General features: G+C 40.4%; 2 protein-coding genes across 9 annotated transcripts in view; one reads left to right on the plus strand and one right to left on the minus strand.

Moving 5' to 3' along the window:
• Positions 1-27,487, minus strand: part of IQGAP2 (IQ motif containing GTPase activating protein 2) — a 122,938-nt gene that overhangs the window by 12,577 nt on the left and 82,874 nt on the right. For 5 of the 7 annotated variants that reach the window (XM_063179863.1, XM_063179861.1, XM_063179862.1 and 2 more), the window contains 15 exons: positions 26,227-26,351; positions 24,051-24,214; positions 15,714-15,804; positions 11,594-11,755; positions 10,478-10,620; positions 9,378-9,548; positions 6,615-6,698; positions 5,838-5,909; positions 5,605-5,674; positions 5,096-5,304; positions 4,281-4,430; positions 3,317-3,480; positions 2,471-2,695; positions 1,712-1,852; positions 1,285-1,369 (listed from right to left, as the gene is read on the minus strand). In XM_063179863.1, coding sequence (XP_063035933.1) covers positions 1,285-1,369; positions 1,712-1,852; positions 2,471-2,695; positions 3,317-3,480; positions 4,281-4,430; positions 5,096-5,304; positions 5,605-5,674; positions 5,838-5,909; positions 6,615-6,698; positions 9,378-9,548; positions 10,478-10,620; positions 11,594-11,755; positions 15,714-15,804; positions 24,051-24,214; positions 26,227-26,351 — 2,056 coding nt within the window. The remainder of the gene's footprint in view (positions 1-1,284; positions 1,370-1,711; positions 1,853-2,470; positions 2,696-3,316; positions 3,481-4,280; positions 4,431-5,095; positions 5,305-5,604; positions 5,675-5,837; positions 5,910-6,614; positions 6,699-9,377; positions 9,549-10,477; positions 10,621-11,593; positions 11,756-15,713; positions 15,805-24,050; positions 24,215-26,226; positions 26,352-27,487) is intronic. The other 2 variants (XM_063179865.1, XM_063179864.1) reach the window with 1 other exon arrangement.
• Positions 17,609-26,520, plus strand: F2RL2 (coagulation factor II thrombin receptor like 2). 2 transcript variants are annotated; one of them, XM_063179870.1, is made up of 3 exons: positions 17,609-17,993; positions 19,702-20,536; positions 26,476-26,520. In XM_063179870.1, coding segments are annotated over exons 1-3 (894 nt in total). In that variant the 5' UTR covers positions 17,609-17,935; the 3' UTR covers positions 26,477-26,520. The 2 variants fall into 2 exon arrangements, with proteins under 2 accessions (XP_063035940.1, XP_063035939.1); XM_063179869.1 differs by lacking the exon at positions 26,476-26,520 and having other exon boundaries at positions 19,702-21,105.

Genomic DNA, 27,487 nt, shown 5'->3' on the forward strand with positions numbered 1-27,487 from the left:
CTATGAGGCTAACTGGAAGAACATCTTACATGATACTCCTCCTACAACACCTCTGTGAACATCAGTTATGGACTTTTACAACCACATTTCAATTTGATACTGGCTGTAGTTCAGCTAATGCAAAGCATGGAGTTAAACACAAACACAACTCTTCTAAATTTTGCAAGATTCTGCTCCCAAGGCTGCAGATACTGGCAGCATTTAATGCACTTGTTGATAACGGGACCCATTAATTCTTAAAGGGACTGGACTGCAATGCAGCCCTCGAAATCTAGAGACCAGATTTCCCAAACTGCAGTTTCTGTAACAATGCTGCAGCATCTTCTGAAGATGGCAACTTCAAAGAATTCCCGGTCTCAGAAACAGGCAGGACTTTGCTTTCTGCAATTTGCTTTAGCTTATATGCATGCCCCTGCAGAACTTCCAGCTTACACATTTAAGGGCTTTCAAGTGGGTACTCCATTTGTTACCTAAGTTTTTTAATGTGTTGAGCAGTTGTAATCAGTATTGCTGGAGTGATGGACAGTGAAGAATGGGCAAGTTCAGGTAAAATGAAAACCTTGTACTTTTAGAACCATGTAATTAAACACTGATAAAAGGGTCTTTATTGAAGTACAATATAGTCCTAATTTGACAGGGTTGTCAGTCAGCTGTTTAGAAGGCTTATGGAGCAATGCCCCTAAGTTCTCTAAAGAGACACCATGGCTGTGGCAGGGTAAAAACAGCCACTTGGCCAGCACCATACTTACACTCACACCTTATTTTTCAGTCTGCACAAATGCTATTTCTACAACTTTTACAAGCATCTTGAGTGCAATGCGATCCAAGTGTACTATAATCTACTCAAACTTTTCTTTTAGAAACCTTCCTCATTGGATTTAAATTACAATTTTTTAACATTTTAAAACTTTAGATAGGGGAGAAAAAAAGAAGAGGACTACAGTGTTCTCCAATGAAAGGACTGGTGATCACAATGATCACTGGTCATTACTGGTGATCACTACCATTCCAAGCCCCAGGATGATTCAGATAAACTCCAGCCTTGTCAGTACAGTTACTGTCCAAAACAGGTTGAGCACCCTCTTCCATAAGAGTATTAACATACTTAGATGGTGGCAACAGAATTCCCTGTTCCCCCCTTCCTCAGCCTCTTTGCAACTCAATAAGAAGTGCCAAATTCCTTCAATAAATGCTTTCCCAGTTCCTTAGAATATTTAGTGTTAATAAAAATCTACTTTGTCAGTAAAACAACAAGCTGCTGGCAGTGTGCCCTAGGAAGTCTACCTTTAAGAGTTCATCTTCAGTTGCATCCGGGAATTTCTCATGGAGTGAGCTCTTCAGAACTTTGGCTATGTATCTCATTCCATAACTACATGTAGAACAGATGAAAAGGCAAAATAGTGGAAAAGACTTAGACGAAACAGAAAGCAATCATTCTAGTCAGCGTAAATTATTGGCTTCTTGCCCACTTGCCCATGAAACACTAGAATGAGTTGATAATGGAAAACACAAAACGTTTCGAGTACAGGGAGAGGTTTGCCAGGCTGCTAAAGCCGGGCAGAGAAACCACTCCCTCTACTGGGCAGCCCATCCCAGAGGAAGTATCACAAGCCTTTGAAAGCATGAGAAGGATTTGAAAGCATCTCCATCACAGAGGTTCAAGTGAACTGCACACGAACTGCCTCTTGGAGAGTCCTAACAGAGCACTTACGGCATCATATTGAGAGAAGAGAATATGGATGTGAGAACTTTGTCAGTGACGGCCCGCAGACTCTGAATAGATGATTCCAGTTTATTGACCACTTCTGCGTGTGTCAGTGCTTGTTCTGTAGTCACATCGTATGGCAGTTTGCTGCAAAGCAAAAAATAAACATGAAACCAGGTTATATACATTTGAGAATAACACGTTTTTTTTCTTCATAAGGGCCATCAGTGAACAAAAGTCTGACAAATACAACTGAAGCTGGATTTTGTTACTAAAATTTTTTTGTTGTCTTAGATACTTTGGCTTCCTTTTTTTTGGAGGCAACTAATTTGCTTAGTTGGGAGTGCACATGTTATCATACACCTTCCCTTAATAAAAAAAGCTGAAAACAAATATAAAGCATGCATCTCCACATCCTTATCCCAGCATAGCTCATCAAAAGCCTTGGACACTACTAACATGCTGTTAGTAAAAAACTTGAGAAAAAGACTAAGTTGTTCCACGGCATAATCTATTACATTTACAAAGATTACGTAATATACTTTAGAAGGTCATGACAATAAAAGTGATCCTTTCATTTTTCAGAACAAGTAAGTTAAAGCACCTGTTTGTCAAGCATCTCTCCCCAGAATCTCTCTGCTGAAGGAAGATTGAGAAGGGGTCCATGGGCACAAGTACAGAACAGTTTGACAGAGAAAGAATAGGAGAGCAGAACTGAGGGGTTCCTCATGTGTATGGTACAATATGTCCATCTTCCTCACTCACCTGGCCTCACCAGTCTGCATTTCTAGCTGGTTTACCCATGCCTTGTAAACATCCACAGGACTAGTGTTGATTATGAGAGACTTGTCCTCCATGATTTCCTTCACCACGGGGGCCAGGAGCTGGCGCAGGGTGTTCTGCCCACGAGCGCCTCGATTGAAGCTCACAACCATCTTAATGACAGTGGGGTTCCCAGTCACGATATCCTGGATCTGGTCTACCTTAGAGCTGTATCAGGAACAGAAGAGTTCTGACTTATGTGTGCAGTAATCCGTATTTTCGAATCCCACACTTTCAAAACTACTCGATTTCTATGATGAAACCTCTTTATATAGCCTACTTCTTAAGGCTTTTATATAACCTAAAGTGCTATATAGAGACTACCATCTGAATTCTGCATGTATTATAGTAATCTCCTGGAACATAGCATAGTCCATGGCAGCTAATTTATACCTGATTCAGACCCAAATACCTGTTCAGCCAGTATCCATTAAGGCCATAAAATAACATTTCATTATTTCAGGATTTACAGAACATAAGATTATATGAAGAAAGATAATAATTTACCCTTACATACTCAAGCACAAACCAAGAAGCCCTAGCCTCTTTTTACAAGCCATTTTTTCATAGAGGAATACAGTTTACCATAGAAAGATTATTTTTTTTCTTGAATCAGTGATCATTTGAGTTTAAGAGTGACACCCAAAAAACAAAGCTCTCTTGTAATAAAATTATGTATGTAATTTTATGGTAGTTTAAAGATCAACCACCAGCTTCCTTTAAGCATGAAGCATTCATTGAACTGTCTAAAACACAAACTAGCTGAACACTTTCTGTGATTGCACATACTTTATCTCCTCTTCTAGAGCAGTTTTGAAGAGTTTAAGAAGCAGATATTCTTCCCGTTGATTGGAGGCATAGTTGTATAGAGTGAAGATGACTGTATCCATAAACTTCGTTGATTTGTTTTGTGGCATCTGGAAAATCAGCTTTGCCAGATACGTAGGATTAGTCTACAAAGCAAAAGAAAATTACTTGCATATGGTTGTCCAGGACAAACTCCGCCCCCCCCCCCCAGCTTGGAGGGCAGCTCTCCTCATTTGTTCACACCTAAAGCAGTTATGTTGACTCAAATATATGTCAATTTTCCATACGTGCTTTACTTTTCTCCAAATCCTAGTACATAAGAAACATGGAATACTGCACAGTCAATGAGAAACTCCATTAAGGATTTTATTTGCAGTCTCTGGATAGCAAATAGAGAGTCTCTGCATCTAGTCTATGTATTTGTTGACAATTAGAATTTACCATATGACAATAGCTATCTACCAATAAAACTTGGCATACTACATGTCTGCTTTGGAGGGAGTCTGTCCTGGCAGAATCTAAAATTCTTCTAGAAAAATGTCGATGAGGTCAGATAAAAAAAAGCACAAGAACAGATACATCATGTCCTGTGAACTGCATTGCAGACCACTTCCCTAGCACCACATAAAACGTACGCCACTAGTGACAGTAAATTACGTGGACTACATGGAGGTAAACATTTCTCTTCAGACAGAATGCTCCGTACAGACTGAAGTATGCTCAAGCAAAAACCAGCCATATTTGCTGCACACTTTAAAAACAACAAGGATTTTCTCAATTACAGGAAGTATTAGAAATTTACCATAGTGTCTGCTGCAGTCTGCATGTTATTTGGAAATATTTTCATAATCACTAATACAATCATTAAAAAAATAAATATTACAATATATTTCTAATTTTTCTTAAAAAAAATTGCTGCCATGTTAATTTTTGCATCAAAATTTACCTGTAGAAGGTAGAATAAGTGTTGATAAGCCTCCAATTTTTTTCTTCTCTCCTTACTCAAACCTTTGATGCCCTGTTTGTCGACCATAACCATCTCTTCCAGTTGACTTTTGCTCTTTTTGTTAAGTTTCTTACTGTGCAGTACCACATCCTGCAGAAAGATGATCAAAACTCTGGATTATATATTCACAAAACAGGCAGATTGGAAAAATGAACATTTTCCCAACCATGTTAAATGCAGTATTACTCTAAGTGCCTTAATTAGCAAATTTGTAAATTTTGCTGTGCTACTCACTACCCAGTTTTTTAACATTTTCATCTTTCAACAGTATGGCTTACTAACAATGATTGTGTGAGGTCTGATCTCCTACACAGACTAATTCATGATTAATTAGCATTGAACAAGCTGTTGAATATGATCAGAAGTCTACTCTAACACAGAAAAGATGTAAAAGATTTTAAATCTGCCAAGTAATTTCTATTGTCCACAACTGGCAAAATACAGTGATGTACAACTCAGGACAACAGAATAACATCAAGCACAAGGCAGAAACAAGCAAAGATAGTGCTTAATTTACCAGGAGTACTTTGACTGAGCACTAGTACAGGCTGCTCAGATTGTTGGAGATAGTCAGCCATCTGGACATGGTCCTGGGCAACCTGTTCCGGGTGTCCCTGCTTGTGTAGTGGGTTTGGACCAGATGACCTCGAGGGATCCCTTCCAGCCTCAGCTGTGATTGTGTAACCCTGAGTTCCTTCCACATGGGGAAGTGCTCAGTGCATGCTACCAAGGGAACCTGAACAGAGCCTGCTGACCTGGAGAGTGATTCTGTTTTTCACCAGCAATCCAATCTTTATGTCCATTAAGTTCAAATCCTTCTCCAGCTGTTGATTGGATCGAATTTTTGTAACCACTTCTTCCCTTAACCTCATTACTTCCAGTTCTTCTTGGAAGTCTAAGTCACTTTGGTCCAAGAGGTAGGCAAATTTGCGCAGAACAGTCAAGGGTGGATTTTCAGCACCAACTGCAGTTGAAGAAAATAGGCTTGTTAGTTGATGCAATACTGAACATCCCTAAAGCCCTCAGGAAGCTGATCACTATGCAGAAAATGTGAAGTTTATGCCAGTTATGCAATATTTTTGTCATACTTTAAAAGTAAGCTATGCAAAATAGTTTCCGCTGTAGAACAATTGTGTTACAAACACTTGGACCTGCTTTTGCAGTTAAATAAGAGACTGAAATCTCATGTGAAACTTATAAAAAACCTTAGAGCACAGCAACATACTTGCCCCCAAACATACAACACCCAAATGTTACTACTTACTTAGTGTTCTGTAGTCCTCCCTGGCCTTGTTTGCTCTAAGAAATGCTTGTATTTTCACAATTTGGTCATTCTGAAAAGAGTCAAGATTAGGCAAAATAATTGGCTGTGACACACTTCTGCTCAGAAGCATACTGCAAACCTTGCACCCTGTTTCCTGTTTCCCAAAACTGCTTCTGCAAACGTACCACCCTGCTTTAATACTTCATGTTCGAAATGGATAAATAATTACTTACATGATCCTTGAAGTATTGTAGGCGGTTCCTGTAAGCTCTCCTTGCTAGCCACATTTTGACCCACGACTGAATCTGAAAATTAAATAAATAAATTTTAAAAGTTAAGGGACACTGCACAAACTTTTGTGTGTGTGTTTAAGTTTACTTTTGAATGTCTGCTTCGGCAGCCAAGCTGTTCTTGTGTGCTCAGGGCCACAGATGAGTGTACCAGCAGGCTCCTACTGGCCGGTGACCAGAGAAAGGGGTTCCTACTAGGCCACTATATCAAGCAGAGTTCAGGTTTCTACCACCTGTGTGTAACATTATCTTTGGAAATAATTTATACCTTCTGGTCTCAGACCTCAATTCTAAACCAGTTCCCCTCAAAAACAGGAGATTCTGTCACAATATCCCATCTGTGATCTACAATCCAATCATGATGTAATGGTCCCATTAGCATCTCAGAAAAGTGAGCACTTTTCAGAGAGAGAGAGATTTGAGAGCTTTTAAGGAAATAATACACTGTCATCCCAAATGTTTTCTAATTTAGTGCTAGGAATAGACATGTAAGGAAATCTCTTTCAAGAGCCCCTCAAGTTCAGCAAAGCCTGTTGAAAGTCAAATGCAGAGCTTTCAAGAAGCAATTTGCTTAACCTATCAGCTAAATAACTTTGAATGCCATGCAAATTTCTGGAAAACCTCCAGCCCTGTGTTCCTAGTCTCGGATTCCCAGGTAGTGATGGACTATGTTAAGGAATAAAGCATACTTGGTCCCCAAAACACTTTGGGTGTTCTTACCTTAACAATAGCAGCAACATTGCCTTGAAGCACCTTTAACCTGTCAACATAGCTTTTCCTTTGTTTGAATCCTTTCCAGAAAGCCTATTATAGAGAAGGCAGAAGACTATTATCCCTAGTAACACACTCATGTTTATTAAATCTATGTAACATACTAAAATAATTAACAGTGATTTTTTAGGAAAAAGTCTGCCATTGTGATAAAGAGATAACTAAGGTATAAGTAAGCTTGCCTCTGCCTCTATTTTTTAAGGTGCCCTCAATACATGACATGTTAATTTTGACCAATCTCAGCACACTTTATTGTCCAGTGCTATTTCCTTCACCATCCTGAATTCATCCTTACTCTTATCACCAGTACATCCACATCCTTAGCATCCCAGTCACTGACTTCATCCCACAAGTGACTTCCAGCTCTTGCCATTACTTAGCCTCATCTCCCATCCCTGGAACAGCAATGGAGTGCCTCAATCTGGGGACCATCTCTGTCCATGCGGATAAAAGTTGATGATCAGGTATAGCCACCATGGGTTTGTAAAGTAAGCGTGTAAGGGTAAGGGGAGAGCAGTGGATATTGTCTACTTGACGGCAGTGGGGATTTCAAGACTGTCTCCTAACAATATCCTCATAGACAAACTCAGGAATGCAGGCTGGATGAGTGGACAGTGAGGTGGATCAAGGACTGGCTGAACAACAGATCCCAGAGGGTTACAATCAGTGTCACATTGGAGGCCTGTCCCTAATGGTGTCCCTCTAGTGTCACCCCTAGTGGTGTTCAATGCTGTACTGTTTAACTTATTCATCCATGACTTGGATGAAGGGGCAGATGCCTCCCCAGCAAATTCACTGAGAAAACAGAGCTGGGCAGAGTGGCTGATACCCTGGAGTGCTGTGCAGCCCTTCAGAAGGACCTCAGCAGGTTGGAGAAATGGACAAAGAACCATCTGAAATTCAGCAAGGGCAAGTGCAGGGTCCTGCAGCTGGGGAGGAACAACCCCAGGCACCAGCACAGGCTGGTGTGTCCTGGTGGCCAAGAATGCCAATGGTATCATGGGGGCATTGGGAAGAGCATTGCCAGCAGGTGGAGGGAGGTGATCCTGCCCCTCTACTCAGCCCTGCTGAGGCCTCACCTGGAGCGCTGTGTCCAGTTCTGGGCTCCTCAGGACAACAGAGACATGGAGCTGCTGGAGTGGGTTCAGTGGAATCCAAAAAGATGATGTGGGGTCTAGGGCATCTCCCTCACAAGGAAAGGCAGAGGGAGCTGGGCCTGTTTAGCCTCAAGAAGAGATGGCTGAGAGGGCACCTCATCAATGTCTGTAATTATCTGAAGGGAGGGTATCAAGAGGGTGGATCAGGCCCTTCTCAGTAGTGCTGAGCAAAAAGGACAGGCGGCAATGGGCAGACACTGATGCACAATAAGTTCCATCTGAGTATGGGGGAAGAACTTCTTTACTGTACAGGTGACCATGTACTGCAACAGATCGACCAGAGAAGTTGTGGAGCCTTTGGGGATATTCCAGAACCATGTGGATAAAAGCCTGTGCCATGTGCTCTGGGATAACCCTGCTTGAAAAGTGAGTTAGTGAAAAGGACCAGATGACCTGCTGTGGTCTCTACCAGCCCTACCCATTTTGTCACTCTGTTGCATCCAGAAATTGTCCCTTACCTATCTGGACCCACATTGCTCTTGCCCTGCTCTCTTTTCCATGTTTATTCCTTCAGCTGACTCTGTTTGCTAGCTCAGAAACAAACACTTGTCAAGGAATCCAATGACAGGGATATCAGATACTTTTACTGCTGCTTTTGCCTATCATCTCTATCAGCCAGTGACACCAGCCTTGTTCTCTATTTGTTGTCTTTCCACAAGTCTTTTTTACTTTAATGCAAATAGAAAGAAAACAGAGAACAACTTTATTTACCTACATTTCTCCATATTTTGAACTTATTTGCACAGACTTTGAATTTCTCAAAGTACAATTCTTTACTGGGCTCAGACACAATGCCGGAAAATGAAAAGTCAATCCCAATAACAACCACTAGAAGTAAATATATTTGTCAATTGTTAAACATAGTTACTGTAGATTTAAAAAATTCTCGTGTATATATATATATATATATTTTTTTTTTTTTTTTTTTTTTTTTTTTTTTGTGGGTGGGTGGTAGAACAAATTGCTCCTAAGGGAAGCTGGATATTTCACCATCTAAAACCAGTGTGCATGCCTCTGTCACTGTTTGCACTCTCAGCAGAACATTTCCTTTTAGAGTTCAGCAAACCGGAAACATCCAAGAAATACTGCCAAAGAACACCGAGGCAGCTGCCACTCCCTGTCCAGCTATGACTTCATGGAGCAGAAACAAACCACTTCCAACTCGGGATAGTCTACTAAGGAATGTATTTCTTAAGTCATGCTTTGCCAAGGAATTTTTGCTTCGATACTTAACAAATACCTTCTGGACTTGTACTCTGCATAGCTAGGCACACCACAAAAAATCTAAGCATGCCAGAACAAAGCCAGGGCTGTGCATTAATGAACTTTTCCCAAGTAACTTTCACTGGAGGTGGATACAATAGATTAGTTTAAAATTGGATATTTGCTATGTGAAAGCACATAAATTTGTAGATGTAGAAGTTTAAATCGCTGCTGCTGGAAACAGGGAGACAGATCTGTTTGAGAATTTTATCAGTGGCAGTAACCAGTCATGTCACCTGTTACATGCAAAAAGCAGCCCAAGCCACATTACCTTCTTGATCTAGAACAGTACCTGTATTTTGATGGCAGATGGTTCCTGGTTTTGAAGATAGGCTTTTCTCTCCTGAAAGTTTTTTCTGACTAAGAATCCCCTTGCTCGGGCTTGCAGCCCAACAATCAGATTTTCATTAGCAAGCCACAGCTGCTCTCGATTGTAATCTGCTGTAACTTGCCCAGCAATGTTCTGTTAAGAGATGATGGAAAAAGGTCATTTAAAAGACAAAACTGTCCTGGAATTTGTACTATGTTCTCTCCACCTCCACAGTTCATGTTCATCCTTATCCAAATCCCTCTGATCTACCCCTACATTTGAATCAGTAAGAAGAAAGAGCTGTGGCGTTACTGCTGACCCCTACATGACAGGCAACTGAACAGCTTTCAAGCTTCAGTTACTCAAGTGGGTATGCGATTTTAAGAGGGTATTCTTTTATACATTAGAAGAGTTCTGCTTTCCTAACACTTACAAGTGTCTTGTACAACTCAGATGTCTAGAAGTACTAACTGAAGCAGCAGGCTCTCTGTTTCAGAAGGACTTACACTGACTCGAGCTCTTTGTGTAGAGGAGTAAGCTTGTAACTTAGGTGAGCTGCATCAGAATATAGAAGAACAAATTACTCCAAGGCTTGTGTGATCTGCTTTGTTCTATTTCACACTCGTGCAAAACCTCTACAGAAAGGGAGCTAAAATAGGACACTCATCCTCTTGAATCTGGCGATACATGAATGCTGTCAGAGGATTAGATTTAAACAGAAAATGGTGGTTCCACCTGCTCACAAATACATCATAAAATTATTTGTTATAGGTCAATGGAAAGTCCTATAAAAGGATATGGAAGCAATCAGACTTTACTCCATTGTTGTCTGCTGATGGTCTTTAAAAGAAATGCTGTAACTTCCAGTAAGGAAATCCCTAGATCATTGTCAGACACTAGACAGGAGACTGTGCTGCCTATCACTGTCTGCTTAGACTTAAGTTGCTGCTCTTTTCAGAAGCAGATACTGATAAAGTGACCTTCAGTTTGACCCACCACAGCCTCTTGATAATTTCATGTCTCACGCTCTCTCAAAGGTTTATGTTGCTTTTGCAATAAAAACCAACGTTTTAGCCGCCTACCTGGATTTCTTCACCAGTTAACCATGAAGTTTTTGGTACAACTCCTTTGGGGGCAACACAGGTACCCTCTTCAGTTTCCACATTGTAATAGTAATCATACATGGCTTTCATTACAAGTTTAATCCATGGACTTTCACTGGAATCTAAAAGCAGTTCATACAGTTAGTATACATTTGTGTCCTGTTTCACTGATAAATTACAGCTCTCCTACTCATTTCCCCTCCCTGTACTTGCTGTGAAGCCCTTTGACACGCAAAATCTCTCTATATCTTGGGCCTTTTTGTACTAAGGATTTTCAAAATACTCTGCTAGGTGGATGAGAGTCATTCCTCTGGAGCAAACTGGTGATAAGGTTAATAAAACATCTACAAGGTTGGTACAGATCCACTGCTACCCTCTCCAAACCCGAACGTGTCAAGTTAGTGCTCCTGAAACAGTGTGTCCTCTGTCTTACATAATCCCTCATAAGTGAAACAGACTGTGTTTATAAAAAATATTTTTCTTGTCTTCTGCCCAAATTCTGGACTTACTGACTCTTACCTCATACACATTTCCTATATCCACATCATTTTCTTGCTTATTGCTTTGGTAAACCAGTCTGCATCCTGACAGGCAGGAAAAACCTCATTTCCTCATGGACAAAAGGCCCCAAGATAAAACCAGTAAGGCCTTAAAAATATTCATGTTCCAAAGTGAAACATGCCTATCTACTGTAAGAACGGGTGCTACACTGACAGTAATTGTTTTTGTAACCATTAGCTAACCTTGGCTGCTGTTAGCTCTGACAAAACATCCCATCATCTGCTAAGAACAGATTCTAGCCCCAGCTTTTGCTGGTAACTGCTGCTCTGGCAATGCACAGGGACCATAATTGCACGGTGAACACTGTCAGATACTGGCTTGATCTTTGACAGCAATCCATAAGACTGATGCATGCATCTCTGCATCTGCTATAATGAAAAAAATTGTCAGCACAACAGCACAATGTCACGTAAAATGCACTTGAAAAAGTATAGCATTTTTCAAAATACTTTAAAGCAGCCGCTGTCTCCCTCAGTTTCTGGTTGCCTCCGTGATATGAACATGTGGAACTGTCCTGTTTAGGAAGTTTTTTACCTTCTGTAGTTTTCATGTTCTTGGCTTCAGAGAGCTTCCTGAAGTAGGCTTCAGCACATTCAGGAATGACTCGTAGTCCAAACCTTGACTGTAGTATCATCAGGATTGGCTGTGAATCACCTTTCTCCAAGCTCTTGTTAATCATTGATATTCCAACAGCCACTAGGGTCAAATAATAACAGAGAAAAATTAAGTGTCGTGTACTCTATGTACCCATAACTCTAGCCTCCAGAAACTTTGAAAATGGGCTTCTAACACTGGCACACGCAGACAACATGGCATACACAGCAATTCAGTGCTTTACTCATTTACATCTTCCTTCACGCTTGTAAGGACAAGTGTGTTAGGCAGAAAGTGCCTGCTCCACCCAGGCTTGGATGCAGCCCCAGCACAACTGAGAGCTGTCTGAGGGCATAGCTGCTCCCCATCACGGGACATGCCAGGGGACAGCAGGGCAGGGCTTGAGGATGGCAGGTGCCCACACACTCAGCCTGCCCTAACAGACAGGCCATCATCTGCTGATCACCTGGGAGCCTTCTAGAGGTACATGAAGTAATTTGGTTACAGGCTGTAAATGTTAACATTCACTTCTACTGTACAAAATGGGAATTAAAACTGATTGCCTTGAGTAAATTCTTGCAGTAGCCTACTCAGCATCGTGAAGCAACCCTTTCTTGACCTCACCTCCTCAGGAACTTGTTTAAAGCTAATTCACGGCCTTGAATTTGCCAGAGATGCAGCTTTTGCTTTCAGGGCATATAAAAGCACCCTGAGAGGTGATGCTGTGAAGGATGTGCAGACTTTGATGTTATATGGCATTACCCATACTCTAATTCAGGGCTTCCTTGCTCAGATCCCACCATCACTGAGGGAAGAGATTCCCCAACACCTGGCAGCATACATGTGGAAGAACACACCACTTCAAAAGTACCTTATCCACTAGATGTTTGGGCTGCTTTAGAAATAACTGCTCTGGTCTTTAAAGGTGTTCCTTCACATCTAAATTCAGGATCCATGCACAGAGGAACAAGTTAATAGAACTAAAACATCCATTCTGTGCTTTGGAACAGACCTCTGCCCAGCACACACACGTACTGGAAATGTCTTTCTACCATTGCTGTGGCACTGTGATAGCCAGGCATCTGGCCTCAGCAGCAAGGAAGCAGAAAAAACTGGGAAGCCACACATTACAGCTGGCTGCTGCTGACCCCAGGCTCATACACAGTCCCATATGACTCATCAACTCTGTTCAGCAGTATTTGAATGCCTTCCTTCCTCCTTTTCATCATGTAGTAAGAGTGCTGGAAGTTATTTTTACAAAGACAAAAGAAAACACAACTTAAGCTAAGATGCATTTGTGTAGGTCCACTGCCATCTGGCTTTTCCCCATCCTTTAATTAATTATGTTTGTATTTTTGAAGGAAAAGGTAAGAAAAGTATTTATCAGGGAAAAAAAACTCAACTCAGCAGAAATTATTCCTTTTGTTTCAAGTGCTAGCAATTAATACTGTGGCTGTTGCTCTACAGCAAGGCCATTTGGACCCTGAAAAATCATAAGATTACTGGGAGTTAGGCATCCCCAACTGCCAGAAAACTGTCAGCTCCAGTCTGCTTCTCTAGCAGTTAGGATGCCAGTACCAAATCAGCACTGCAAAGGGCTTTTTTCCACACCCATCCTCCCTTTTAAACAGCTGTGATATACAAAGCCACAGTTGTCTGGCGTGATAAGCCTGAACTCTCAACAAGGCCAAAGATCAGCTTTTTCCTATAACTTGGACTCTCTCAGGACACACAGACTTCCTGCTTTGACAGACTCTTCCTGTGCAAGACCGAAGTCAGTGTTCAAATCTACTCCTGAAGGCTATACAACTGATATTTGGCTGATCTCTTTTTGTCCTCCACTTAGATAAGAAGTACAATGGTTGAACTCATTAAAGAAGTGAAGCAAGGTGATGCAAAACACAGAGCAAGCACCACAAGAAGTTAGGAAGTGCACCAGCACTTACTGAACATTTCTTCCTAAATAAAGGTAGAAGAAGTCCTTTACTGACACGGATGACTGTAAAAGCCTTTCAAAATTTTAGTAATGTACCATTTAGTATTTATATAAGGCATAGAAGTTAGTTTGGAAGTGATCAAGACTGTTTCAGTACCACTGCCAGTATCTTCTCTTATTTTACTGCTTATTTTATTGCCATTACTGCAGGAATCTCAAAACCACTTTTTAAACTGAAAAATACATCTTTGACTACCTTGTGAAAGTTTTGGAGTTGTTTTCCTTTCAAAAATAGTGCCTGTGTGATAGATCAAAAAAAAGTTCCTTTCTAAGTGGTGATCAAGCTGAACTTTAAGTTTAGACTACGTGAACACAACATGCAAACTTCCTGAGACAGGATGTGTTGGCTATAGGAAGCGTCAGGTTCTGTGCCGTGGGGAAATGTTAAATCTCAGGTTTTAGTTGCAAAACTTTAGAGCTCTTTAAGAATGAATGCCCTGTGCTGACAGTGCTTCTTTTCAACTCACCGGGCAGAGTACACAAAATTAGGTTTTTTCCCTAAAAGTGAAATGTTAAAACAGTTCCACTGAGCATCCTTGATTGTGAAAAGCTGTGCATTTACTACCAACACAGATTATAAGAAAAGATTTTAGTACAAAAGCTAGGTAGTGGATGGACCAGTGATTTACCATTAGCAACATTGTATGGTATTGCTGTATGAAATATGCTGTCCTAATTTCTGCAGGGTGCTTATGTTACATATTCTTAATGCTTTTACTCCAGTGAACACTAATGAGGGTATTTCTAAGTTGCTCATTAGGTTTAACTCAAATCTGTTTATAAGCTACGTGTTTCCTTCTCTTCTATGTGCTCATGTTTCCTCATGGCTCTGGGTGGCATTCATGGGAAGCAGGTTTTTCCACAAAAGAAGGTATCAGCACTCCCTCAGTACAAAAAGCTTGCTTGAGACAATGTGTGTGTATCTGACCCTGTCTCAGAAAACACAAGCCCAGTGCTTTCTGTGGATGTGTGACCTACATCCTATCTTCAGTATATCTGCCTTGTTATGTGAAGATATTAGTTGTTTAAATAATTTCCAAAGTTACAGTAACACAAAATGCAACGTTCCTGTAGCAGGGATAGCTATTTGTGGTGTCCATCTGTGTTCTCTTCCACCCACCCCTTCCCAAGCAGTAACTCCTGACGTGCCTGCGTGCTCACGGCACAGGGCACGGCTGAGCACAGCACTGCCGGAATGCACCGACTGCTGCACTCGCATTCACAAGCTCCAGAGGTGCAACAGAAAGCAGCACTGACTCACCACAGCCAAGGGGAGCAGAAGGCTGACCCACACCCACGGCCTTGTCTGCGCTGTGCTGGCCCGGCCTGGAACGGGCAGGCACATCGCCGTGCTCGCCAACCTGCCCCATAAACCCACTGGTGCTTGCTTCTACTTTGCTTGCCAAAGTTTATTATGTACCATGAATATTTTTTCTATAATTATTATATTCACTCAAAGCTTTGGCAGAAGGTGTTCAGTGCATTCAGTACACACCACTCTGACAGATTAAGCCTCAGCATTTTTCCTACAGATTTCCTCTTCCTTACAGATTGGCAGAGCATATACTTTTCAAAAAGAGCTAGCATTCCTTGTACACTGCTTTAAAAGTTAATATGTTCCTGATTTTTGTTTGTCAGCAATCCAGAAAATACAATAGAAAGAAATATGAATAAGCAAAGTTGTAAACATAAAAGTTTTCCCTAAAAATATGCATAAAGATTTTAACTTTAAATATGGCAAAACAACTCATCTTCTCATTCATATATTTCAGGAGTTTCATGAAGATACAGTGACATTAGATAGATTGGTCACGATGTAAACCTGTATAACCAAACCTGTTGAATTAATAGCCACACCTTAAAGATTACCACTTTAGATAGGACTAACACCACTCCTGTAGTTTTAAGTCATCTCAGTTTTAGTATGACAAAGAGCACACACTAATTTCTTTTCATGTATTTAAAGGCTTGCTTCTTCCCTGAAGTGGAAAATATAAATTACCAATTTCATTTTCCCAAGACCAAGAAAAACAAGAGCAGTGGAAATGCAGGTTTAATGCTTACAGGCTGCTGCTTCTTTTATGTTGTTATTGCTGTCATTGATTCCTCTCTGTATTTCATCCAGCCACAGAAGTGCTGATTCATCTTGAGATTCCTGGGAAAAGGACAGTAAAAAGCCTTGACAAAACTGAATAATAAGAGTTCTCTCAATACTGTGATAGAGCTGCAATATACAATCTCCGCTTTGCAAAGTTCTAGAACACAAAAAAATGATTTGACTGTTTAAAGTCATCAGTGAAACACATTCATATTCTGTTTACTGACTGGAAAAAGATCCTGTTCAGATACAAATCTCTGAAAGTTTTGATGTCTAGAAGAAAAGAATTTGCTGATACTGCTGGCATAGAATTCATTCTACTACAGATCAATAAAAATTGAAACATTTTTATTTCCACAATATGTAGGCAAAGTGGTCTGAGTCACATAAAATCACACATTACCAGGAAGCACTGTGATAGTAGGAGAGAATAGCAGAAGGTTGCAGGAAGTTGGCATTCTTTCAAAATCCCTTATTTGGAAAGGATCCTTGTGTATATTTAAATACATGTTATATTAGAAAATAACAGTGAATACTCTCATAGAAAGACAGCTCAGCTTTAGTAATGATGACTTAGCTCATGCAAACATTTCTATAATTAAGCAGCAGAATAGGTGCCCCTCTTCTTTAAGGCCTAAAGTGCATGACATTAAGCCCAATGTAAAACAGAAGGTGTAGTAGAGTGGGATCAACATCCCTACTAACCAGCCCTACTGCCCAGGTTCACTGGTGATACCAGCACTTCAGCAGATAAAACAGAGTTAAAGTGATATTTAAAATCGAATCCAGTAGGGTGGGTGGTAAATTCATGCTAAAGAGGAAATAGGAGTGTTAGGCCTACAACAGACTAATGATGGGAGAAGTTGGAATGTATCAATTAAGAGAGATATAGGAAAATATACATACATACAAATATTTCAGGGAAGAAACCCAGCTAGAAACACGTTCAAACTAAAACAGTGTGGACAAAGAAGCAGCTTTGCAACGAGTATCCCTGGTTAGTGCTGAACCTCAGGCCAAAGATCTAATAAATCTGATATTGACAGAAACTACAAAGAGAAAACAGGGTAAAAAACCACTGAAGACATGCTCTTCAGCTTGCATCATATATGTAAACAAGGTAGCAGAATACATGAATAACATGAAGTGGTGTCAGACAATCACAGGACAGTGGACACATACTGCTTATTTTAGTACCAAGTGAGAGTTAGCACTTGAGAGAATGTTTAATAAATTCCCTAACTGCCACTGAATTTAGAGAAAAGCACTGAGAGTTCCTAATCTAGTATCCAGCTTTTACACTTTAAATACAAGAACAGAAACAAATACTGCTCCGGAGACAAGCACAACTTATACTGAGCCTCACAACTAGCCTGGAAGCTAGACCAAGGCTTGGGCTAATTTTGCTTGCTGAAACAAGCTGTTGCTATTTGGCATTGAAGCGAAAAAAAAAAGGGGGGGGGGGGGGGGAGGAGGCAGAGTAAAAGGAAGGGATCAACAAAGCAGCAAATGAAAATAGGGGAAAGGTTTTAGAGGCTGCAGTCTGTGGAGGGGTGGAAATCGTCTGAAGAGAGGAAGTAGGTGGATTGGAGGAGCCAGACAGCTAACAGGGCAGGGAGGCAAAAGGCAAAGCAGAAGGCAGTTTTCCTAAGGCATTTTTGTACATGTGGCTTCTTTCCGTCTTTGCCTTTTGCTAAACTGAGATCATCACACTCTTCTGCAAGCCCAGCTTTTCTCTGGAGAAGAGTACAGAGTTCAGCCACGTGACATTTTGGTATCTGAATGAGACCCTGGAGGATTTACTAAACACACTTCCTGATTTTTCCAGAAAACACCTTTTTACTCCAAATATCTGTATGCACAAGTGTCAGTAGAACCCTGCATATCAGCTTCAGGCTTGTGGTAAATGAGGAGTTAAAATGCTGCTGTAAAGCAATTTTATCTCTGTGTTGGGCTGAGGCTGAAACTGAGTCATGTGTGCATATTTGGATACGTCACACCCTCTTGCTGTAGTAGACAAAGAACAAATTAGTTCCTTACCATAAACCTCATGCTTACAGGATGCTTCTGGAGGACAGATCAATCATTCTTTAGTCCCTTACAGAGGGGGAAAAAGCCCCCACAAAACGTCTCTTGAGATGAACTAGCGCAGCACCATTGTTCAGCTGGCTGGATTTCACACACTACAATGAAGATACTGTTTTTCACTGGACTGCTCTCTTTTACCTCCAGTCTTTGCACTACAGGTGAGTCCTCCTTTCTGTATCTATTCCATCTTTTAGTCAATAACATGGACTTCTTGATAATGCTGTTGCTCTACCAGCTGTGAACATGAAATGAGTTGTACATGCATGTACCAATTATGAAAAACTGTTCCAGGATGTCTCCTTTAAAGCAAATTTTTATTCTTTCACTTCAGTGACACCTTACCTCTGCCAGTCATTTCCTAGAAAGAATTTTTTTAAGGGGACTTTCTGCACTTACTGAAGACACATCTTTTATCTAATATTTTTGTAACAATACAATAATTTTAAACCTGCAGTGTCTTGTTTTACAACTTTACAGATGGTGTTATTAGAAGGAAATGCTCAGATGACCATTGTGATAAAAATAACTAAAGGAAATGATCAAATAATAAACCTTCCTAGAATTAAGTGTTTTCAAACCAAGCTCATTTTGAAAAGCTGGTATACATAAATATATATAGACACACATATATAATATACATATATATATGTATTTATACCTATATCTATCCATCTACACACACACCAGACATTGCAGGCACATGTATGACTTTTAATGAGTGATTAAAACCAGTTCTCTGGAGTAACCATAAAAAAAAAACCTACTAAAAGTTATGTAGCCTGCTAATTATTATTTTAAAACATTCTACTGTAAATCTGACAGTGAACATTAATAAAACTATTCTCTTTATTTTATTCAAATATGGAAAGATAAAAAAAGGTTGAAAGATTTTCACCCATATTTCAGTTTCCTTCTGAATTCCAGTTTCATGGTGCATGCTGAAGGTTTTACAATAAGTATTTTTGCATTAAATGCAGCTAAGAAAACTTAAGTGACACAAATACTTGCACAGTTGTTTACTGCACAAAACCTATTTTACAACACATGGCTTTAAAAAGCATTTCGAACACATTTGTGCTTCATGTGAAGATGTCAATGTCTCTACAAATTTCTCAACTAATGACCAAGGAACAGGTGTTAATAAAATAGTATTACTGCTTTTGCCCACATGCTGACAATATTTACTCAGAGATAATTTTCCTGCTGCTTGAAAAGTTTTATTCACTCCCCCGTAAATGACACCTAATACTTGCCCAACCATTTGTTTTCAATTCTTAAAACATTGCCCTTGCTCAGGTATGAGAACCTGAGAAGATCTGGTGTGCACTAGTCAGAAGCTGAAGAAAAACAATTTCACATGTGAGACCAAAAAAACCAAGGGTAATTTCAGTTTTCTAATTTGAAAGTTTCAGTTTGTCTTAGGCTAGAGAGTGCTTTTTGCAACTTTTGCAATCATTAATTTCGTACATGAAGTGACAAGGATAGTAATGGTGTTTGATCAAGCCCAAACAAAGACTGCTTATATGATGAATGACCAACATTCCTACTACTGGGAAAAACCTCGACTGGTCATAAGCATTACAGAAGTCTCTTATGTTTTTCACCAAAGATTACTGAAAACACTCAAAATGCAGAAAGATGAGCTTACACTACATTAATGATGAATTTTCAAGATTTGGTGTGAAATGATAAATGAAGACTGATGTCTGTACATTTGAACAATAAAAGCAGAGGAGAATATCCCCAAATATTTTAAACTTCTATTGCTTTTCATGTAGAGATGGTTATCTTTCTCTGCTCCTGAGTTACATGGTTAATACAGTAGTTTGTCCTTTTTAACAATTTTCACTTTGTTTTATTTTTAAGCTTCAGAATTTTCATGGAATGGCTCTGCAATTAAAACAGTGTCTCTTATCAAAACTTTTCGGGGAATTTCAGCGAGAGACTATGATTACATCCCCCCTTATGCTATAGAGGGGGAAACAACAACCATCCATATCAGAGAAAACAAATGCACTTCAAAAAAGTCAAACGACTCCACATTAGCAGAAGTGAGCAACACCACGCTGGAGTACCTCACCAGCTCTCTGAGCACCCAGCTAATACCTGCCGTCTACCTCAGTGCTCTGTTACTGGGTGTGCCTTCTAATGCCATCATTCTGTGGATGCTACTCTTCAGGATCCGCTCCGTGTGCACCGCCGTCCTCTACACAAACCTGGCTGTCTCAGACCTGCTCTTCTGCATCGTACTGCCCTTCAAAATAGCCTACCATGTCAACGGGAACAACTGGGTGTTTGGGGAGACCATGTGTCGGGCGGCCACGGCGGTGTTTTACGGCAACATGTACTGCTCCATTCTGCTGCTCACGTGCATCAGCGTCACCCGCTACCTGGCCATCGTCCACCCCTTCACCTACAAGAGCCTCCCGAAGCGCGCCTACGCCATCGCAGCCTGCGCCGCCGTCTGGGCCGCCGTCTTCCTCTACATGCTCCCGCTCGCCATCATGCAGCAAAGCTATTACGTGAAGCAGCTGGACATTTATACCTGCCACGACGTGCACAGCGCCTGCGAAACTGTGTCCTCCTTCCAGTTCTACTACTACGGGTCCTTGGCTGTATTTGGGTTTTTAATACCGCTCGCAACTATCGTGTTCTGCTATGTCTCGATTATACGAACACTCAAGACTCATGAATGGTTCTGGTATGTCAAAGTCAGTCTTTTGATTCTTACCATCTTTGCTATTTGCTTTGTGCCAAGCAATATTATCCTTATTATCCATCACATCAACTATTACTATTACAACACAGATAGGCTGTATTCTTTTTATCTAATTGCTTTATGTCTTAGCAGCCTAAACAGCTGTCTTGATCCTTTCCTTTATTTTCTGATGTCAAAAATTAGGAGTCAATCCAATATTTATCTGACAATGGTTAAAATATCCAGGGAAAAATGAATTTATTTCTATTACTGGAATTATGGCTTTGTACAGTACTAACACAGACAGCAACAAATCTCAGGTGCGACATTTATACTTCAAGTAAAATGGGACAGAAAACACAATTTCAGTTAAATTTACTTCCTTCCACACAAGGAATATCTCCAAAAAGTCACTCTCCAGCTCTATAACTTTATTACATGTGTTGCAACACCTGTGTACCTAGATTCAGGGAAGCAGCTCTGCACCTCCATTTCCTTCTGAGATCGCTTTCTGGCCATGGAGAAGCTGCCAGATTATCAGGCACCCCAGCTTCTAAATATCAGAAGAGGAGTCAGCCTCCAAAGAGCAATTCTAGGGCAATTCATGACACTTGAAATTAGCTCTCAGCCAACAATCACTGCAGGAACAGTGTTACAAAAACAAGTTTTTGGCCTAGTGGAAATGGGAACAAGCACTTTGTACATGCCAGGGAGCAGTCAAGAGCAAGTACTGCCCAGGATGTTGGAAATACAGAGTCCCCATAGGTTCACAAAACAGTAAGTCTACAGCAGTGGATGCAGAACCTGACTCTTCCAAGGCTACCTCTCCCATGAAGCTGCTTAACCAGCTCTGCACTGGAGACTTGTTCTTCCACTTTGTCAGCGCCTGCACTTCCCTAAGCCACAGGGATTGCTGGGAGCTAACCCTTATCAGTGTGAATCCAGGCATATATTACTCTTGCTTGGTAAGCAAAACAGAGAAGCTATTTTGTAGTCTTCTCTATTTCCACATCCTCACAGGAAATACCTACAGTGTTACAAACACTGCAGCTCGCTACCATTGACTATTAGTAAAACAATGGGTCAATTTTTACCTTTACAGAAACTCAAAACCTACTTATATACTAAGTTTCTAGAAAATTATCTCAGTGGTTGTCATTTTAATTTGTAACTGCAGCATGTAAGTGGGGATAAAAATGTTTTATGTTGTTTTGATAATAGTATTGTAAAAAACCTTTACTTAAATAAACTGAGTTGTACTGGAAAATGCCTCAAGGGAATTTGCAGCCTGGTGAGGGTCCCCTTTTTCTATTTCTTCTGGTTCTTAATTTAAGTTAGTTTTAATCCTGCCATTCCTTCAACATGCACAAGAACAAATTCTAAAGATAACTCTAAAATAATTCAAATATTACACAACTGTTGAAAATATAAATGAGGTGAACCCAACTAAAACCTCTGTACCTATCACACAAAAAACACTGCAACCAAACATAGTAATTTGATCCATCTGTTTAGCTTTCCAGCTATCCACAAAATGCTCCCTTAAGACAGAGTTTCTCTCTTCACTGGTATCGAATACATTTGCCTTGAAAAGGCTTTCGGAACTGTTAAAAGCTGTGGTTTAAGACTTACAGGACAAAATGAGTTCCAGGTTTGTGTTTTCGGTTTCAAGTAAGGAACAAATAGGTCATATCTGAGATGAGAACCTCAGATTATAAGGACAATGTGTTCTGGCAGATTTGGGTGCAGACTCCCCCAAATCACCACAGCTATGGGGAAGCGACAGCAAGCTGCTTAGAATAAGGGAGTAGGTTTGACACGTATGTTTTTTCAGATGTTGGGGCAGGAAGTTTATAGGGAGACCTATCTGATCCTTGTAAATCAAATACTTCCTTTTACTACTCACTCTTAAAACATGCTAAACACAAATTCTGAGATCTGCTTTATAAACAGGGATCAGAAAAAGTGGAAAATAGACTTCAGAAATTGCACTCCCTTTACAATTGTGTTTGGATTTTTTTTTTTAAGGAAATGTCAGTCTAAATCGTATTTTTACCTAAAGAATGGCCATATCTGTGATTGATCTCTGTTAAGAGTAAGTATGCATCTAAGTGTTTCTTTTGGGAGCACTGTGCCTTATTCTCTTCTGAAACAGGAGCAGCACTCTTGTCCACAGAGAAGGTGCTCTAAGTAGTTGCCAAAAGACTGCAAAACCAAAATAGCTCAGAAGAGAAAAGCCAGCAGAAGTCTCTAGGAACATCAAAAGTCTTATAACAAGAAAACTTCAAAGAGACTGTACAATTTTGATGCCAGAATTTGGAAATGCTCATTTGTTTCCTACGAGCACATTCGCACCAGGATAGGAGTAGGCATCAGGTTTGCATCTGGGGAGCACTGGGGCAGCTGGCAAGAGCGAGCCAGGGTAGGACTGCTGTGTCCTGCAGGTCTGTGCCTTGGGGACATCCTGGCTCCCTGTGCATACACATGGCATGTCCTGGGTCAGCACTGTGCACAAACACTGACCCCAGCCCATCCCGGACACGTGAGGTCAGAATGCACAAAACCCTCCTCAGCACACGTGGTGAGAGAGAAGGCTTTTCAGCACTGAGGGCTCAGTGAAACCAGCCCTTACCTGGGAACCCTGGTGAGAATTTGATTTGTGCAAACACCTTTCAAAAGTTCTGACAGCATGGTTTCACAGCAGGTTCCCCGGGTGGGATGACACAAATGCTGGCAGGTTACAAGCCAAAGTTTGCAGACTTTCCCTAGCTCACCATGTTACCTCAGGGACACACTGTGTGAATTTTAATTGTGAATTTTAATTTCCAGACACTGGGCATTTTAAGTGCTGTGCTAGTAGCTTTAGCTAACCGTCAGTCACATCCTGCAAGCTGCTAGGCTGATCTTTGTTTATGCTTCCCTGAGCTGTAATGCTAACCAGGCCACTGCTTTTGGGGGAGCAGATAGCAGCATCCAGCTGAAATAAGTTTAAACTGAAGGCATGTGCAAAACCAGCAGCTTGTTATTGCATGATAAAGCTGCAAAGGAAATATGTACAAAACTCCACTATAATAAAACAACATAAGCAAAATACTTCAAAAGATTTGATAAACAACACCACAGTTGTGACTTCTTTTTGGCAAAACCTCACTTTCCATCCATACTGCCTGATACTGTCCTGTAACTGTATCTTTGTACAAATTCCTAACTGAGAATTGCTGCTGCCTGTATTTTGTAATAGCTGCAGCAACCTAGTAGAATTAAAATGAGATTACAGCAATAGCAAGACATATGCAGAAAATGCCTTAATTTTAATACATTAAGAATTAATCCATTTTGCCAGTAAGAATAAGTTATAGTGCAAAATTACTTAGTGCCAGTTTGCTGTCACTGGCTCATTTACAATCTCACTGGGCAAAGACAATGCAAACATCAGGGGACCAGCACAGGGACACAAAAGCAAGTGAAAGGAATTGACATTTCACTTCTCACAGAGAACAACAGTAAAAATTCTAACCTTGCATTTTTGTGCTTTGGCATGGTGCAAAACATCCTGATAATGCCTTGCATTTACTGGTCTCACATCTTGCAGCTTGGCTGTGGGCAATAGCAGGGCTTCTAGAGTTTTCTCAGGATTTCCTTGGTCAACTGCTTCATTAATGTGTCCAATTGCAATGATTCCTGTGAAACAGAAAAGTTATTTAAGATGCACTTACCAAAGAAAGTTGCAACTTTTCAGATATCACATACAAACAAAGCAGTAACATGAAGAACAGAAAAATCACAAAACAAGAAGCAGAGGCAGCAACAGCAGCTGATTTTAAATTATTTTTGTTCTTATATTAATTTGATGCTATACAACTTTCCTTCCTACCACAGTTATTGATTTACTTGGATAAAACTCTTCCTAAAAATCAAAATTATCCTTGGCTAAAAGGGAAAACAGATATTTCTATTTTCTGGGAAGAAGCACCTACCTGAAGCTTAAGAAAAAATTAGGTGTCAAATACTTGTATGTTTAACATATTGGCTCACAGTGATGTAAGTTTTATTTTCAAGTGATTTCAGACTACATTAGTTGAAACCCTGATTTGGACGAATACATATATACTGCACTTCCAGCTACAGCATTACATAGCAACTTAACCTCATTTCTTGTAATTTCTCTGGAAATAACCAATCTAACAATACTGACCAGTGGCACTCAGTGCTTCAGTCAGGAAGTAAGGCCAAATGTATTAGGTAAAACCTTAACTCATTTTCTTCAGACTGGGCCCAGCAGTTTCAAATCCATTTCCTCCTGCCCCTAAACAGTACTGAAATGCACTGCTTGTATTCCCTAAAGGGAACCACAGAAAGGCATCAGTCAAGGGTTTCACCATTACCTGTGAGGGATGACATCCCTGCTCCCAGGGGATCGTCCCTCAGCAAGTGTCTCTAGACCCACCAGACCCACCTGGTGAGGTCACAGATCCAGGTCATCATAAGGCTTGGGGAATGAGCAATTTTTCCAAGGTGGTCCAAAAGAGGGACTATGCAGATATGGGACTTGCTTAAAGAAACAGAGGCTTCTCTTTTTCCTCTTCTCTCTGCCCATCTGGCCTCTCTAAACATTCCCAGGCAGAGGTCAGTGTCACTGAGAGCAAGAGCAGCTCTTTTGGTACTGAAGACTTTCACTGCTGCTGCAAGGTCTGTTCCAACTCCTAACAAGTGCAGAGGTTCAGACAAAAAAGCGACTCTGCCAGTCAAACTGCCCAGCATCCCACCTTGTCAGAGGGTACACAGGGCAAGTAAGCTGTGAGGATCCATGGCAGTCACTGGACTAGATTTAGGAAGCAATTATCCACCCAGTTTTAGAAATTCTGCAATATAAAATTTCCTTTACCAGTATGAAGCAGCAGCATGCAGGACACTAATGGCCGTCCAGGAAGAGCAGGAGCAGCCTGTGTCTGACAAAGGCTCTCAAAGTGCACTGAGACTGCTTCCAAAATGGGCAGGCAGTCTGAAAGCTGCCTCTTCCTGCTCCAGCAAATTTGGCATAACTTGATAGCCTCAAATTTCTACATACAGTGGAAGAATTCGGTGCTTTAGCTTTTTTGAGGTCCAAATGACCAGCTATCACATTTAATATAACACCACCCTCTTATGGCAAAACAGTTACCTTCAACTTCAAAAATAAACTCTAAATCCATTCACTTGAGAACACATGGGCATAAGAATCTACTTGTCTGACAGGAAATCAAGTTACCCAAAAGGAGAGCAAGACAGATATTTGCATTGTCTAACTGCTTACTGAGTCCATTGTGAATAACAATCACTTGGAATAATTTACACATTAAAACACACTTTTCAATGGAACACCACTTGTAATTTCCTCCTCTATCTCCCAATATGCTCTTTTCTTACAACTGCAAAATCCCCACAGTGAGACCATCCAGGGCTGGCAGATACTGCCAAGCAGGCAGAACAACAGCATTTTTAACAGTGCAGAAGGCAGGCACCCTGTGATATCCTTCAGTTGTCTAAAACAAACAGGAATATTTCAAGGGCAGTCAAAGATCATCAGGTTTTCAAAAATTTTAAATGCTCTTCTCTTTTCAGGAGTGTCTGAAGGAGGCCACTCAGTTCATAAATTTACATACCAAAAGCCTGACTATGACCTCTGCAGGCAATGTGGAGGAAGAATTACTTACTTTCATTTTCTTCTTGAATTTGCATATTAACCATGTCAATGCAGTTCTGGATATCATTCCAGCTTAAATAATCTTGGCCTTGAGATGAAGCCTCTGACTTAATAGACAATAGTGTATCAGCATAACTATAAGAAGATATAAAATACATAAGTGTATTTCATATATAAGATAAAGTGCCATAAAGAATTAGTCAGATGTGTCATCCATCATTTAGTGACTAGTATTTTTTTTCCAATGACTCAATTTCAGACAAACTCAGCTCTTGGCAGAAATGATACAGACATGCAAGCTGCCTGTTCTACACATGCAATTCAGGATCTGAAGAAATGGCCCTGTAATTCAGAGAACTTTTCTTGGTTCTACGGCATGATGACAATACATACAACTTGCTATGTGGTGCAACAGAAATGTGGGGGAAATGAGTCAGCTTCTTGCTCTAGAAAGCTACTGTTGCCTTCTTGACACTAATTCAAAGATCAGAATTACAGTCAGTAGTATCAGATAGTAGCATCTCCTGCTATCTCCATGAGGAAGATGATGAACCATGGGCAAGGGACTAAAAAAAAAATTATGCCCCTCTTCCCACAGCTCAAAATCATCCAAGCACAGACTCTATAGCCTGTGTCTACTTTTCCTAGAAAGCTCACCAATCAGATGAGCTTCATAGTACTCAACACTTCCACTACTTCACAGTAGTGCAAATTCACATGTATATAAGTTAAATAATTCTCGTATTCCCAAATCAAGCATAGAACTACTACAGTATCTCAGATAAAATACGTATCTTCTATTTCCATCAGAAGCCTGAGGAATGAATGCCTGGCAGAAAATAAAAAAATAGGAGAGATTCATAATTTCCTAATCTGATTTGTCTTTCCAGCATCTAGTAGCCTGTGTTTAAGGGTTTCTGGAGCTGGAGTCTGTGTATCACTTTAATTGCAAACAAGTCTACACGCCGTTAATTTACCTGCTCTATTTTAAAATCTTATGAATTATTGAGGAATTAGCCCTACTATGGGTTTTGTGAGATGACAGCTTTTTAAAATTTATATTTGATAGGTCCAATATTTACTTTATTAAATTCTCAAAAATCCCCAAACAACTAGAGCTACTAGAATCTGATTCTAGTAACCTTCTTCACAACATTCACAGTTTTGGAGACATATTTCCCCTAAATTCTCTCTTCAAGAAAACACAATCCAAACAAGTCCATCTCTTCTGATAGAAAGCCATTGGACAGCATCTTCCTCAATGAAATTTT

Source organism: Melospiza melodia, chromosome Z (assembly GCF_035770615.1).
Source record: "Melospiza melodia melodia isolate bMelMel2 chromosome Z, bMelMel2.pri, whole genome shotgun sequence".
NCBI lineage: Eukaryota > Metazoa > Chordata > Aves > Passeriformes > Passerellidae > Melospiza > Melospiza melodia.

What these genes read in the sequence shown, in the direction of transcription:
- F2RL2 (XM_063179869.1), top strand. Translation starts at nt 17,936, where the DNA reads ATGAAGATACTGTTTTTCACTGGACTGCTCTCTTTTACCTCCAGTCTT. An exon ending in CTCCAGTCTTTGCACTACAG is followed by an intron (nt 17,994 to 19,701) that starts GTGAGTCCTCCT and finishes TTTATTTTTAAG; the next exon opens with CTTCAGAATTTTCATGGAAT.